Here is a 16,247-nt window from a genome sequence, read left to right on the forward strand (position 1 = left end):
GAACACTATACTACAGTTGTCGATACGCTCCTCGCACCCGCCCTCTCACCATGTCTCTGGCTTGTATCAAGTCCATCAGCGACGATATCACTGACTCCCACACCTTTGGGGTGGGGGACGTCATCATCTACGACTTGCCGGCTGCCGTTGTGCGACCCTATGGACTGGCTTCCGTTATCTGGAAGACGTTCTCCTACGCCCGTGTGGAACGTGAAGGACTGGGTAATGCCATTAGGGCAATAATTCGTTGTCGGTCTACCCCGGGGGACATTGTTGTGAAGATAGCCCCACTCCCCTCCGACGGACAAGATCTCATAGAGGAGCCCGTCCTTTACTTCAGGCCCACTTTTGTGGGGTTGATTTCTGCATTCGGGGCAGGAGCCCCCTTCGAGTCAAACCCAATAGCCCAGGAACAAGTGCAGACTTCCGCCGACACACACTACGTCACTAACGTCACCCTGGATACCGCCAAGAACCGCAGATACTGGCTCAAGATGAGCCTAACAAAGGTGGGCAATTTAATGGCGGCAACCCCAACCATGACTCGACTAGTGGTACCCTACGGCTTAGGGGCTTCCCGCGACGGTATGGTCAACTGGCACAAGGACATTGGACCCATGCTGCTGTCTCTTCATCAAGAACTCGCCAAACTCAACAAAGAGTTAGTCATCCTCAAACGACCTGCCGCTGTTACCCCATCAGTGGTGCCCCTCCCGTTCGACGACCCAAGTGCTGATAATCTTACTATAACGCTCGACACCGTGGTGGGAGAGGGTGGTACCACACCAAGAACCTCTTCTCGTTCTACACCTCCAGCACCACCAGCCACACCCAGGAAGAAGAAACACTCTCAGGAATACGGCTCCACCTCCACCGCCACCCCTCCACCACCCCCTACAGCATCCGCCTCAGTTAAACGGAGGATTGAGCCACTCCTCGACTTTGAAACGGGGGCGAATCGCCGTATCGACTCCATCCTCGATGGTGAGTCACAGGAAATATTCCTGTTATCCTCCCCCCCGAAAAAACAACGAAAGCTGTAACCACCACTCCAGTAAAGAAGTTGAGGTAGTGGCAGCTACAGTAGCCCCGGCGGAAGCAGCAGTGGAGGTAGCAGCAGCCAGCAGTAGTAGTAGCGAGGGTGGGGAGTGGTTAATCACTATTCTTAAAAAAATAATGTGTGGGAATCTTCACCTGTTGTAGTTCTTTAAGTAGTTTAATAAAATAAAATATAAGTTATGTTGTTTATTTTCTCCCTTCTTACAAAAACCCATCCCCTGTATATTGGCCTTTCAGTACATAACGGGACAATGGGGGAAGAACATTACATATATCTTACCAGTCTCGATCAAGGAGATATTTACAACAACACGAGTTCAGAATTTACAAACACCATCCCAACACTACATTTAAACCCTTCCATTAAACATGAAGTGGCTTTAGTCAACATACTCCTCCCCAGGCGAATTAATGCCATCATCAAAGATGAGGAGGACTCTGGTATAGATATCTATGCCACTTTTGAACGTGGAACTCTTTCTAAGAGTCCAGAACACTTAATATACACCTTCCACCCAAAAACCAACATATTATCAAGAAACATCAAATTCATTACAGACGTGGTTAGTCGACAAATAACAACCGACATGCAGCTTAGCTTTAGGGATGATTTCAAAATATACTTCTCAGATAAAGAACCAATCCTCACCTATGACCAATCTGTAGAGAGGGTATTACTAACTTCAACTCTTAACAGTGGAAATACTGGCTCATTAAATTCTCTCAGCTTTCAATTTAAACACAGAATAGCTAATGTACTTGGTTTTGACAGCAGTCGCAAATACACCATTTATCGAGCAAAAACAGATGACATTACGTCAGCCTCCAAGACTGTGGCCTTATCGCCCCCAGACATTGACGGAGGTTGTGACTATTTACTCATTTATAGTGACGTCATCGAGCCTGAACGATACGGAGGGCAGATTGTAAATATCTTAGATGCAATCAGTTATCATGACTCATATTCTAGAGGGGCTCACCCTCTAGTGTACAAAACATTAAACACTAACACGTTGGAGAAAGTAAGTATTAAAATAACAGATCAGTTTGGTCGAATGGTTAGTTTTGAAGATGGGAGGTCGGTTACGGCGGTCTTACATATCCGCCCTAAGGTATAGCAACATATTTATATATAAAGAAGTGTTTAGCCTCGACTTAGGTTATTATAGGAAGAGACCTCAGAATGCAAATACCGTTCCACCCACCCTCCCAGGGGGAGTTCGGGGAGATATTCGCACCTCCCCCTAGGAGACATGGGATGAGAGGGGGAGCGATGAATGACATACGCACATTCCAAGCGCCTTATCTCAGATCTGGTGGAGGTTTCTTTGGGACCTTGGCTGGTATTGCTCGACGGGCCATACCATTTTTCATGAAAGCTGTAACACCTAGCGCCATCGATTTTGGGAAAAATGTCCTTGGTGATTTAAGCAGTGGTAAACGGGATGTAAAAAGTGCTCTGAGAACTCACGGTATTGATGCTCTTAAGAGTGTGGGAAAGAAATTGGTAATGGGAGGTAAAATTAAAAGACTCTCTAGGCGAAAAAATAAAAATAAAAAATGTAAACGAGGTCTTGGGTATAAAAATGATGTGTTTTCGCTAACGTAAGCAGTCATACTTCAACTTTCGGAGGGGATCATGGGGGAGCCTAGCGGAGCTGGGGTGAAAATACCACTAGAATATTATAGCTCCAGTATTATTGACCAATTTCCTAGAAGTAACAGAATACGTAATGTGGAGAGTTCAATTGCCTCTACGCAGCAAATAGACGTTCTACCTGTCAACCTTCCCATTAATCAACGTTTGCGGGATAATTACTTAGAATTCCTCATCCCTGGAACCCAGGGCGCCTTCTTAGATCTAGCTAATATTGTTATAGATTTTAAGATATCTTTAACCAAAGATGACGATGCCACAAAATTAGAAGAGGATGACCATGTGGAATTTGTGAATGGGTTGTCAAATACCATGTTTAAAGGTGTTCAGGTGTTTTTAGGAGAGCAGGTAGTTGAAACAAATTCTAATTTTAATTATTGGTCGTTTATTAAATTAATTACCTCCATGCCTCCATCAAAAATGTCTTCCTTGGGGAGAATTGGAGCCTTTCGTAGGGACTGGAGAGATGACGATGGTATAATCACTAATGAGTTTACAAATACTTATTTTACTGGAGCAACCGCCAAGGATAAAAAATTTATGGGTGATTTAAAAAGTAAAGGTTTGTCGATGTGTTTCCCCCTCCTATTGGATTATCATCCCTAGACCAATACATATTAGATAATATAGATATGCGACTAAGATTGGAGCTCTCTCCCCATGCCTGGGTCCTAAATACAAGCGTGGACGATGGCTCTAAGTATCGGCTGCATATGGATTATGCTAAGTTATGGGTGACGCGGGTGTTTCCCTACCCAAGTGCCTACCTAGCCTTAAACAGCTCACTGTTAGCATCCCCTGACCCCATAACCTATACTTTCAATAGAACCATTTCTAAAACATATGTTCTAGCAGGGAATCAAACTAGTCTCTTAATTGATCAACCATGGGCGCAAGTAATTCCACACAAGATATACATGATAATCGTTCCAATGAATTATTTCACCGGTCTTCACCAAGGTAATGGATTATATTTTGAAAATGCAAAGCTGAAAAGTATTGCTATGTATTTGAACAATAATGCAATTTACCGAATTGGTGGCGATTTCGATAACCATTATTCCCGCCTTTATTATGAAACTTTGAAGACATTAGGATTAGAGCGTGATTCACTACTGGCCTATGACTCTTTTAATAAGGGAAGATCAATATTCGCCTTTGACTTAACCACCATTCAAACAAAAGATTCCCTCCCTGTGGAGAAATCTGGCAACTTGCGTATGGAGCTTGAATTTGGTGGCGGTGTTACATATAACAGGCTGGTTTTACTGTTTGGGGAAACGACCGGGGTACTATCCATCGATGGGCAGAGAACTGTTCTGTGTGACGTACGAGCGTAAAAAAAACATAATGAATTGTTATGATATAAATATTAATTTAAAAAATAATCTAGGGGATCGAGCACTCTACCTAGGTTGTTATAATGCTGATGAGATAGAACATTTAAATATATCTTCAAGAAAACCTATTGTTTTCATAACTAATATTTTACCTTCACACAGCAGAATCACTATGGGACATTGGGTAGGAATTTATGTTGATAAAGTTAATCATCGGATGTTTTTTTTTGATAGTTATGCAATATCGCCAGTTACTTACGGACGTCATTTTCAAGGATTTATTAAAACTAACAAAATAAGAAAGGTGTTTGGAATGCGCTACAGACTCCAGAGTGATTTTACTCTCGCCTGTGGGCTGTATTGCGTCATGTTCGTTCATAGGGTGAGCCACCTGGGGTTGCCTTCAACAGTACACTACTTACATAATGTATTTTCAAGCATTACTTTAAAATTAAATGATAAACGTGCCCTTGCTTATGCAAGACGATATTTTCCTATGAAACATCATTGTGTTAGGACATTTTGTAGAGGTATAGGAGTTGGTTCTTATAGGTGGTGTAGAGAATATTTTTGTTAGCTAGGCAACCTACCTAACAAGGGGTGTAGCCTCCTATAAAAACCCCTCTCCCCCACCCACCCCCCTCAGAAGACTGTCTTCCTCCTACGAAATGGGAGGTGTCTCTCAAAAAACACCTGCGGGGAAGATTGAAGTCCTTGAAGGACCTGGTTAGTATTACCCTATCTTTCTGCTAATAGATTTATTTTGTGTTTATTTCCCTCAATAAAAAAGTTTGTATATCCTCTATTTCACCTCTTATGTTTTTCTCCAGTGCAGTTCTTGGGGACCGTCCACATTTGTAGAGTAGTAATTCTACGTGGGGGGTCTGCCCCAAACAAGATGCTGTTACGTAGTCTAATTGACGACGCCTGCTGTAGAGGACACAAGGCCGCTCCTGCAGGGGGAGAGGTATGTACTAGTTGTTCTTAGAGAAAAATATAATATTTTTCTAATAAAATATATAATTATATAAAAAACCTTTAATCACTATAAATTATTTCCCCATCTCTTTCCAGAACACTTCCGATGAGAGAGAGGAGGAAACTCAGCCAAAAGGTGTCCACCCAACTCACCCCACCCCCCCAAGAGAGGGGGGAGGGATGGGGCTCAAGACCTTCCCCCACTCTTCACTGATGAGGAATCGTCACAATTCTACTCAGACGAGGATGGGGGTGTGTGATAGGGAGGGGAGGGGTAGAGCTGTAGTAAGTGAAATATGGCAAGAGCACTCTGTAAACTACAATTATTAACTAACATAATTACTTATACATTTTGTGGTTTTTACCTAATAAAGCATTTAATAAATTATTTGATGTTTTTTTTTAACCTTTGGGGGAGGGGGAGGATTTATAATTTAATACTCCTTAAATACTCCCATATAAGGGAGGGGCCATTCAGACTTGTTCGAATATATATATCCTTAATTAGTCCTATATAATGACGTAGTGTTTAAACGGAGATTCCCAGTGTAAGTGAAATGTGGCGGGGGCACACCGTAGACTACAATTTGAGGTGGGTCTATCTGTCACCCCGCCTCTGATTCCTTTGTCTGATAAGTGGGCCTATCTGGCTCCCCGCCTCTGATTCCATTGTCTGATAAGTACCCCCCATTGTTTGTTAAGTGCGCCTATCTGGCACGGATTATACTACTAGTGCAGTGGTGGGTGGCGAGGTGCAGGAGCGAGTTAGCGCAGTTGTCGGAGGCGAGGTGCAGGAGTGAGTTAGGGCAGTGGTGGGTGGCGAGGTGCAGGAATGAGTTAGGGCAGTGGTGGGTGGCGAGGTGCAGGAGTGAATTAGGGCAGTGGTGGGTGGCGACGTGCAGAAGCGAGTTAGGGCAGTGGTGGGTGGCGAGGTGCAGGAGCGGGTTAGGACAGTGGTGGGTGGCGAGGTGCAGGAGCGGGTTAGGGCAGTGGTGGGTGGCGAGGTGCAATAGCGCGTTAGAGCAGTGGTGGGAGGCGAGGCGCAGGAGCTAGTTAGCGCAGTTGTCGGAGGCGAGGTGCAGGAGTGAGTTAGGGCAGTGGTGGGTGGCGAGGTGCAGGAGCGGGTTAGGGCAGTGGTGGGTGGCGAGGTGCAATAGCGCGTTAGAGCAGTGGTGGGAGGCGAGGCGCAGGAGCTAGTTAGCGCAGTTGTCGGAGGCGAGGTGCAGGAGTGAGTTAGGGCAGTGGTGGATGGCGAGGTGCAAGAGCGAGTTAGTGCAGTTGTCGGAGGCGAGGTGCAGGAGTGAGTTAGGGCAGTGGTGGGTGGCGAGGTGCAGGAGCGAGTTAGGGCAGTGGTGGGTGGCGAGGTGCAGGAGTGAGTTAGGGCAGTGGTGGGTGGCGAGGTGCAGGAGTGAGTTAGGGCAGTGGTGGGTGGCGAGGTGCAGGAGCGGGTTAGGGCAGTGGTGGGTGGCGAGGTGCAGGAGCAAGTTAGGCCAGTGATGGGTGGCGATGTGCAGGAGTGAGTTAGGGCAGTGGTGGGTGGCGAGGTGCAGGAGTGAGTTAGGGCAGTGGTGGGTGGCGAGGTGCAGGAGCGGGTTAGGGCAGTGGTGGGTGGCGAGGTGCAGGAGCAAGTTAGGCCAGTGATGGGTGGCGAGGTGCAGGAGTGAGTTAGTGCAGTTGTCGGAGGCGAGGTGCAGGAGTGAGTTAGGGCAGTGGTGGGTGGCGAGGTGCAGGAGTGAGTTAGTGCAGTTGTCGGAGGCGAGGTGCAGGAGTGAGTTAGGACAGTGGGGGGTGGCGAGGTGCAGGAGCGGGTTAGGGCAGTGGTGGGTGGCGAGGCGCAGGAGCTAGTTAGCGCAGTTGTCGGAAGCGAGGTGCAGGAGTGAGTTAGGGCAGTGGTGGGTGGCGAGGTGCAGGAGCGAGTTAGGGCAGTGGTGGGTGGCGAGGTGCAGGAGTGAGTTAGGGCAGTGGTGGGTGGCGAGGTGCAGGAGTGAGTTAGGGCAGTGGTGGGTGGCGAGGTGCAGGAGCGGGTTAGGGCAGTGGTGGGTGGCGAGGTGCAGGAGCAAGTTAGGCCAGTGATGGGTGGCGAGGTGCAGGAGTGAGTTAGTGCAGTTGTCGGAGGCGAGGTGCAGGAGTGAGTTAGGGCAGTGGTGGGTGGCGAGGTGCAGGAGTGAGTTAGTGCAGTTGTCGGAGGCGAGGTGCAGGAGTGAGTTAGGACAGTGGTGGGTGGCGAGGTGCAGGAGCGGGTTAGGGCAGTGGTGGGTGGCGAGGTGCAGGAGTGAGTTAGGGCAGTGGTGGATGGCGAGGTGCAAGAGCGAGTTAGTGCAGTTGTCGGAGGCGAGGTGCAGGAGTGAGTTAGGGCAGTGGTGGGTGGCGAGGTGCAGGAGCGAGTTAGCGCAGTTGTCGGAGGCGAGGTGCAGGAGCGAGTAAGAGCAGTGGTGGGTGGCGAGGTGCAGGAGCGAGTTAGTGCAGTGGTGGGTGGCGAGGTGCAGGAGCGAGTTAGGGCAGTGATGGGTGGCGAGGTGCAGGAGCGAGTTAGGGCAGTGGTGGGTGGCGAGGTGCAGGAGCGAGTTAGGGCAGTAGTGGGTGGCGAGGTGCAGGAGCGAGTTAGGGCAGTGGTGGGTGGTGAGGTGCAGGAGCGAGTTAGTGCAGTTGTCGGAGGCGAGGTGCAGGAGCGGGTTAGGGCAGTGGAGGGTGGCGAGGTGCAGGAGCGAGTTAATGCAGTGGTGGGTGGCGAGGTGCAGGAGCGAGTTAGTGCAGTTGTCGGAGGCGAGGTGCAGGAGCACGTTAGGGCAGTGGAGGGTGGCGAGGTGCAGGAGCGGGTTAGGGCAGTGGTGGGTGGCGAGGTGCAGGAGCGAATTAGCGCAGTTGTCGGAGGCGAGGTGCAGGAGCAGGTTAGGGCAGTGGTGGGTGGCGAGGTGCAGGAGCAGGTTAGGGCAGTGGAGGGTGGTGAGGTGCAGGAGCGAGTTTGGGCAGTGGTGGGTGGCGAGGTGCAGGAGCAGGTTAGGGCAGTGGAGGGTGGCGAGGTGTAGGAGCGGATTAGGGCAGTGGTGGGTGGCGAGGTGCAGGAGCGAGTAAGAGCAGTGGTGGGTGGCGAGGTGCAGGAGCGAGTTAGGGCAGTGGTGGGTGGCGAGGTGCAGGAGCGAGTAAGAGCAGTGGTGGGTGGCGAGGTGCAGGAGCGAGTAGGAGCAGTGGTGGGTGGCGAAGTGCAGGAGCGAGTAAGAGCAGTGGTGGGTGGCGAGGTGCAGGAGCGAGTTAGTGCAGTGGTGGGTGGCGAGGTGCAGGAGCGGGTTATGGCAGTGGTGGGTGGCGAGGTGCAGGAGCGAGTTAGTGCAGTGGTGGGTGGCGAGGTGCAGGAGCGAGTTAGTGCAGTGGTGGGTGGCGAGGTGCAGGAGCGGGTTAGGGCAGTGGTGGGTGGTGAGGTGCAGGAGCGGGTTAGAGCAGTGGTGGGTGGCGAGGTGCCGGAGTGGGTTAGGGCAGTGGTGGGTGGCGAGGTGCAGGAGCGGGTTAGTGCAGTGGTGGGTGGCGAGGTGCCGGAGTGGGTTAGGGCAGTGGTGGGTGGCGAGGTGCCGGAGTGGGTTAGGGCAGTGGTGGGTGGCGAGGTGCCGGAGTGGGTTAGGGCAGTGGTGGGTGGCGAGGTGCCGGAGTGGGTTAGGGCACTAGTGGGTGGCGAGGTGCAGGAACGAGTTAGGGCATTTTTTTTTCTACCACAAACGTGGCCACACATTTACAATGCTAACCAGCATATATACATTTTCATTTTCTTCTGTCCTAGATAGACAGGGTTAGAGATCAGTTAAACATATAGTTCAGGGATTTATTGAACAATCAACCACAGAAGGTGATTCGGTACTTTTAAAATGCTAAGCTAACCTATATACGTAAATACATAGATACACAGATTTTCGTATGCCCTACATAAAGTGTTCGAGGTGTCATTAATGTGCATTTACAAAGGTGAAATGCAATTCTGATCAGCTTCCATATGTTCTGTATACACATACATATACATACACACACATATATACGTACATATACATATATACATGCATATATACACACACATGCATTCACATACATTTGTCTCTTTTACTCTGACAGGGTGAGATAGCTGACAGAGAAACTAGTGTGCAATTAAGCACTTAATCACTGAAGGTGATTAAGGTGCTTTTACAAGCTCAGGTTATATAGTTACAACACATACATACATTGTATAAATGATACATTACATGGTCAATCTTGGATACAAGTCCAATATATCATCAAGTGTTCCAGTACTCATATAGTAATTACACAGTTCAGCATACCTCAGACCAGGAGGGAGAAAGTCAGACAATATTGGACATTCTACAATATAATGTTCAAGGGAGTGCTTGTTTTCTCTTTCACAAAGTTGACACATTGTGTACTCGACATTTGGGTTTTGAGAGAGCTGCCAGATAGTTAGGGCAGCTTACACCTTAGTGTAAGCTAAGCTAAGTACCTCGCCACCCACCCAGTGGTGGGTGGCGAGGTACAGGACCGAGTTAGGGCAGTGGTGGGTGGCGAGGTGCAGGACCGAGTTTTTTTTTTTTTTATTTTTATAAATTACACAAATACAAGAACACACAAAACAACGCAAACCTGTACACATCAAGTATACCAATGAAGGAACAGTACACAGGGATAAACAGTCTGTACACTAAACAATAACAATTTTGAAATTACCTACTTAAAATTATCTGCTAGATTAAGGACCTGCCCAAAACGCTGTGCGTACTAGTGGCTTTACAAGAATGTAAATACTGTACTATCCAATGTATTCTCACAAACCCAATGTACCTTCTTGTATATATATAAATAAATAAATAAATAAATAAGTAAATAAACAATAACCGCAAAACAAACACAAGCGCTGAACAAAATAAAAACGCATGGAAGCAATGGGCTAAACAGTACAGGGAATTAAGTGCTAAAACAGTACATGGAAGCAATATGCTAAACAGTTCATATCTACATAGCAACACAGAACATGGCAAAGAAAATTACATGAAAAATAAAGAAAACATTAAAGTACATAAATAACATTTAAACACACCGGGAACCAAGAACACAAAACATACATAGACGTGGACATAGAATCACGTGCACATAACCACGCCTACCACACACACAGAAGAACAAAGAAGCACAGGACCATACACGCGCTACCCAAGAAAATGACATACACTAAATGAGAAGAAAGTATGTACACACACACTAAACACACTCTAAACAACAAGACAAACACACTCATACCACCCACACCACCACGGCACACCACACAGCACCCAAGCACGCAAAATAATGGGTCACAGGCCAAAGCGAAACACGGCCACAAAAAGAACAGTAGAAAACAGTACAGCAGAAAAGCCAGGCCCACGCAGGAGCCAAAACCCCCCTCAAAACCACACACCCACACGCATACGGACACAACCGGCACCCGGAGGTACGGAAACACACCACACACACACACAGGAGCAGCAGCATCTCAAGGGGGGAGACACACAATCACACGCAACCCCCGCCAAGGACACCCAAAGAAGTGGAAAGGGAGCGCATAGCAAAGCAAACCCCGAAACCCCCCAACCCCTCTAAACCCCTATCGACACCCCAACCCCACCCAAGACGAGAACGTCACCTTCCCACCAAGGCACCTGCCGACCCAAAGGCAACCCCACGAACATAGGCAACTGTAAACCACCGACCAAACTCCTCCGGAAAAGCGCACTGCAACCACCACCAGGTAAACCGCATGCGCCCCCGCAAAAATCTCAAAATTCGGGAAACCCCAAAACCCTCCCGCCTCCCAACCCACACACAAAACACATAATCAGCATCCAAAACACATAATGTATTACGCACCCGCTGCGAATAAGCCGGAAAATACAAAAACAAAAACTGCAAAACATCACCCTGACAACCCGGACCACAAAACACCTCCAGGACATCCCGAAACCAGTCCACCAACCCCTGTAACCGGACACAAAAATAGAATACATGCACCTGCGATTCACTTAAACCACAATGAACACACGCCCCAGAATCACGCAAGCCAAGCATACACAACCGCTCATTTGTCGCCAGCGACAAATGCAGAACCCGAAACAGCAATTCACGCTGCTGAGGCGCCAAGAACCGTGCCCCCAAACACGACCAGATACCACCCCAATCCCAACACGGGAATAAGCCCTCCACTCGAGGCCGCACCCGGGGCAACAACACCCCATACACAGCCTTGCACGAGAAGGACAGAAACCCAGGATGGCGGCAGAGCTCCCGAAGAATCCCCACGGCCCAAGAATAAACAGGGGGGGTAAACAAGGCCACCTCCTAACAAACCCCCAAATCAACCAAAAAACTGAAGCGAAGCGAGCAGAAAAAAACACCCAGCGTATTCAACCCCCCACCGAGAGCCAGCCCCCGACGCAACGAGACCCAGAAGAGGGCCTTGGCCTTCGTGAAGACGTCAGGAATGCCAACACCCCCCCTCTCTCACCCCTAACACCACCGTCGAACGGCGCACCGGTTGATAACGCCCACACCATACATATCTATACACCACACTCTCCAAACTCAAGGCCTTCCGACGATCCAACGGGAAACATCGAGCCACAAACCAGACACGCGACAAGACCTTACACGCAACAAGCAGTCCCCTCTGATAAATCGTCAAAGGATGACGCGACAAAAGGCCAACTGCAACACCAACCGACCGAGAGACAGCACCCCAATTCCACTCCAAGGAGTGGTCATAGGAGGCAAACCAATTAACCCCAAGAACCCGAATCGAGGAGACCACCGGAAACCACGACCTATCCCACACCAGGCGGGAGGCCCACTCACCGATCCCCATCAACCCCGACTTCGCCCGATTAAGAACGGCTCCCGTAGCGGACTCAAACCGCAGGAGAACGTCCTGGACAGCTCCAACAGAACCCTCCGAAGCTACAAACAGAACGGTGTCGTCAGCATACCCGCAAACGGGTAGCCGGAGACCGGACGGCAGACAAGGAGGCACAATCAAGGAACACGCTTTCACCGCCCGGAAAAGAGGTTCCTGAAAAATCACATACAAAAGCATGGACATGGGACACCCCTGACGAACGGAACGGCAAATAGGAAAAATTGAGCTAAAAAACCCATTGACACAAATGCGACTGCGACTCCGGACATATAACAAAAGGACCCACCCCATAAACACCACCGGAAAACCAAGCCTCTCCATAGCACTAAAAACAAACTCTAAAGACACCCGATCAAAGGCCTTGGACCAGTCCAAGCTGATCATAGCCGCCGAATGCCGATACTCGGACGCATAGAGAAGCACGTCACGAAGTAAGGCATTGCAATGCATCAGGGCACGGCGAGGCACATCACAAAATTGCTCCATAGAGACCACCGATGCAACGACACCCCGACATCGACGCGCTAAAACCTTAGAAAGAATTTTATAATCAACATTTAAGAGCGTAATAGGCCTCCAATTGGAAAACAACTGCAAATCGCCCGGCTTCGGGAGCAGCCGCACGATCCCGTCACAAAAAGAATCAGGCAGAGCACCCAAACGCAAACACGCCTGCACCACTTCCAAAAGCACCTCCCCCAACACATCCCAAAAGGTAAGGTAGAACTCAATGGGCAGGCCATCCGCACCCGGCACTCTCCCAGAACGAAACGACCGAACCACCTCCAGGAGCTCCACCGTGGAAACATCCTGCACCAACCAGTCACACTCCGAGCGTGACAAACCGGGGAAGCACCTGTCCAAAAAGGAACCCGCGAGCACACTATCCCCATGCACCTCCCCATAGAGTGCCTCCAACTCCTGCCGCGCGGTAAGCAGAACACCCTCCGTGCTAGAAATCACAGACCCATCAGGCCGCCGAAGGCCCTTGAGAAGAACGGAACCCCTAGCAGCCTTCTCCCTCCCTAAAAGAAAGGGAGAGAGCCTCTCCTCATCCACCCGCTCAGCTACACGAGCACGCACGCAAACACCGTCAGCCAACACCGCACGCAAATCACAAATACGCTCCTTACACTCAGAAATCGCACTAAAGCAGTCAACCCCAGCATTCAACCGCACATATAAACAAGACAAACGTGCCTGAAGTAACCGCAGCAGACCAAACCTCCCGGCAGCCTCCCGCTTAGCAACAATCCCAAAAAACCTCCGACACTCCACCTTACACCACTCCCACCAAACGAACAAAGAGGAGAAATCAGCCTTCCGGGCAACGATGCCAACCCACCAGGCCCGAAACTGCGCACAAATACGTGGACAACGCAATAACCGACAATTAAGTTTCCACCACCCAGGCCCCACCCGCACCTGACTCCGGACACCAACCCGGACAACCACCAAACTGATCCGAGAAAGCCACCGGGACCGTGCGAAAATCAAAAACCGAACACTCCCCACCAGAAACATAGAACCTATCCAACCTAGAACTCGCCCCACACGCAGTGAAGGTATACTCCAACGAGCCGCCACACAAAACAGCCGCATCGCGAAACCCGCACGCACGCAAAACCTCAATTAAAGCGGCCGAAACATTCCGAGGGTGAGCACTAGAGCAATCCCTCACACACGTAACACAATTAAAATCCCCCCCAAAGATCAAATCCCGCGTATCATGCCGCAGGTATGGCACAAGCCCCTCCCGAAAAAACAGCTCCCGGTCCTGACGATGCGCCACCCCAGAAGGGGCGTACACCGTCAATAACGGAATCACAACCCCCAAATACTCTGCCCAAACAAACAAGACCCGCCCTTCTTCATCCATTTCCGTGTGAAGCACGGAAATAGATGCCCTCCGCGAAAACAACATCAGCGTTCCCCCAAAGGACGTCCTCGGCGGGTTCAACACAACATGATACTCAGCACACAACCCCTGCAACACAGACACATCCCGAACATTGTGCTCTTGGATCAGAGCCACATCCACCCGCTGCTCTCGAAGCACATCCACAAGGCCCAATTGGACATCCAATTATAAACATCAGAGGTCCGCGGTTGTTCACCGTCCTCCCAGCGAGTATAAGAAATATTGCCGGAACAACCGTGGACATTTTCAAGAGGAAACTAGATTTATTCCTCCAAGGAGTGCCGGACCAACCGGGCTGTGGTGGGTATGTGGGCCTGCGGGCCGCTCCAAGCAACAGCCTGGTGGACCAAACTCTCACAAGTCAAGCGTGGCCTCGGGCCGGGCTTGGGGAGTAGAAGAACTCCCAGAACCCCATCAACCAGGTATCAGGTATCAACCAGGACCGCCAAAGCATTCAGACCACGAACATTCAAAGACGCACAAACAATTGCAGGCGCCATCGAACCCATTAATGACCCTCAGCCCCTCCAGGACCACCAGAGGGCACAGAGCCACCCACTGCAGAGGCGCCGTCATCATCCTGAGGCTCAAACTGCCGCCGCCCCACCGTCGGGGAATCCACCATAATGCCGGGCCTCTGATCCCGCAGGAGGCGGACAGTGCCGGCATCACCCAGCGAAGCACGCCGAGACCCCGCTGCCACTGACCAGGTATCACCAACGTCCACCACCGACGAGGAAATCTTGCTGCCAACCGGCATTGCATCACTTCCGGAATCCATATCAGACACAGGAGAATTAGGAGGAGGAGGGGGGGCACCACCCAAGGCACAACTCCGCGAAGCCTCAATCCGTTTGCCAGGGGGCTCTCGACTGCGTGAGCGCGCCCCTGCAACGCGCTTCCGGCGAGGAGCAAGGGAGGTCAACGCCCCCTCATGGAACGCACCCTCAGGGGGAGCAGAAAGCGGACTCGCAATGCATGCAACAGGAACGCCGGCACCAACGACGACGCTTCCATCACCCTCAGTGAACGCATCGCCCACAACGGGAGGCACCGAGACGACACTCACAACACCACGCCCATTCACCAACGAAGCACCAGGAACAGGATGCACCTCCACATCCACCGGAAGTAGAAGACGGGAATCAGGAGCAGCCACGTCCTCCACCACAGCTGGCACAGGAGACACTACAGGCACAGACGAACCAGCAGGCACAACAGTTGCAGGTGCACCACCAGGCACAACAGTCGCAGGTGCACCACCAGGCACAACAGTCGCAGGTGCACCACCAGGCACAACAGTCGCAGGTGCACCACCAGGCACAACAGTCGCAGGTGCACCACCAGGCACAGCAATCGCAGGTGCACCACCAGGCACGGCAGACGCAGGTGCACCACCAGGCACAGCAGTCGCAGGTGCACCACCAGGCACAACAGTCGCAGGTGCACCACCAGGCACAACAGTCGCAGGTGCACCACCAGGCACAACAGTCGCAGGTGCACCACCAGGCACAACAGTCGCAGGTGCACCACCAGGCACAACAGTCGCAGGTGTACCACCAGGCACAACAGTCGCAGGTGCACCACCAGGCACAGCAGTCGCAGGTGCACCACCAGGCACAACAGTCGCAGGTGCACCACCAGGCACAACAGTCGCAGGTGCACCACCAGGCACAACAGTCGCAGGTGCACCACCAGGCACAGCAATCGCAGGTGCACCACCAGGCACAGCAGTCGCAGGTGCACCACCAGGCACAGCAATCTCAGGTGCACCACCAGGCACAACAGTCGCAGGTGCACCACCAGGCACAGCAATCGCAGGTGCACCACCAGGCACAACAGTTGCAGGTGCACCACCAGGCACAACAGTCGCAGGTGCACCACCAGGCACAACAGTCGCAGGTGCACCACCAGGCACAACAGTCGCTGGTGCACCACCAGGCACAACAGTCGCAGGTGCACCACCAGGCACAACAGTCGCAGGTGCACCACCAGGCACAACAGTCGCAGGTGCACCACCAGGCACAACAGTCGCAGGTGCACCACCAGGCACAACAGTCGCAGGTGCACCACCAGGCACAGCAATCGCAGGTGCACCACCAGGCACAGCAATCGCAGGTGCACCACCAGGCACGGCAGACGCAGGTGCACCACCAGGCACAGCAGTCGCAGGTGCACCACCAGGCACAACAGTCGCAGGTGCACCACCAGGCACAACAGTCGCAGGTGCACCACCAGGCACAACAGTCGCAGGTGCACCACCAGGCACAACAGTCGCAGGTGCACCACCAGGCACAGCAATCGCAGGTGCACCACCAGGCACAACAGTCGCAGGTGCACCACCAGGCACAACAGTCGCAGGTGCACCACCAG

At 51.2% G+C, this 16,247-nt stretch overlaps 1 protein-coding gene across 1 annotated transcript; it reads right to left on the reverse strand.

Moving 5' to 3' along the window:
* Positions 1-5,755: 5,755 nt before the first annotated feature.
* Positions 5,756-14,655, reverse strand: LOC138353168 (mucin-5AC-like). Its single transcript, XM_069306036.1, has 3 exons — positions 14,434-14,655; positions 12,291-12,484; positions 5,756-8,732 (listed from the first exon to the last, which is right to left on the reverse strand). Exons 1-3 carry the CDS (start codon positions 14,653-14,655, stop codon positions 5,756-5,758), a joined length of 3,393 nt encoding a protein of 1,130 aa, XP_069162137.1.
* Between the last annotated feature and the right edge of the window lie 1,592 nt (positions 14,656-16,247).

Source organism: Procambarus clarkii, chromosome 56 (assembly GCF_040958095.1).
Source record: "Procambarus clarkii isolate CNS0578487 chromosome 56, FALCON_Pclarkii_2.0, whole genome shotgun sequence".
Taxonomy (NCBI): domain Eukaryota; kingdom Metazoa; phylum Arthropoda; class Malacostraca; order Decapoda; family Cambaridae; genus Procambarus; species Procambarus clarkii.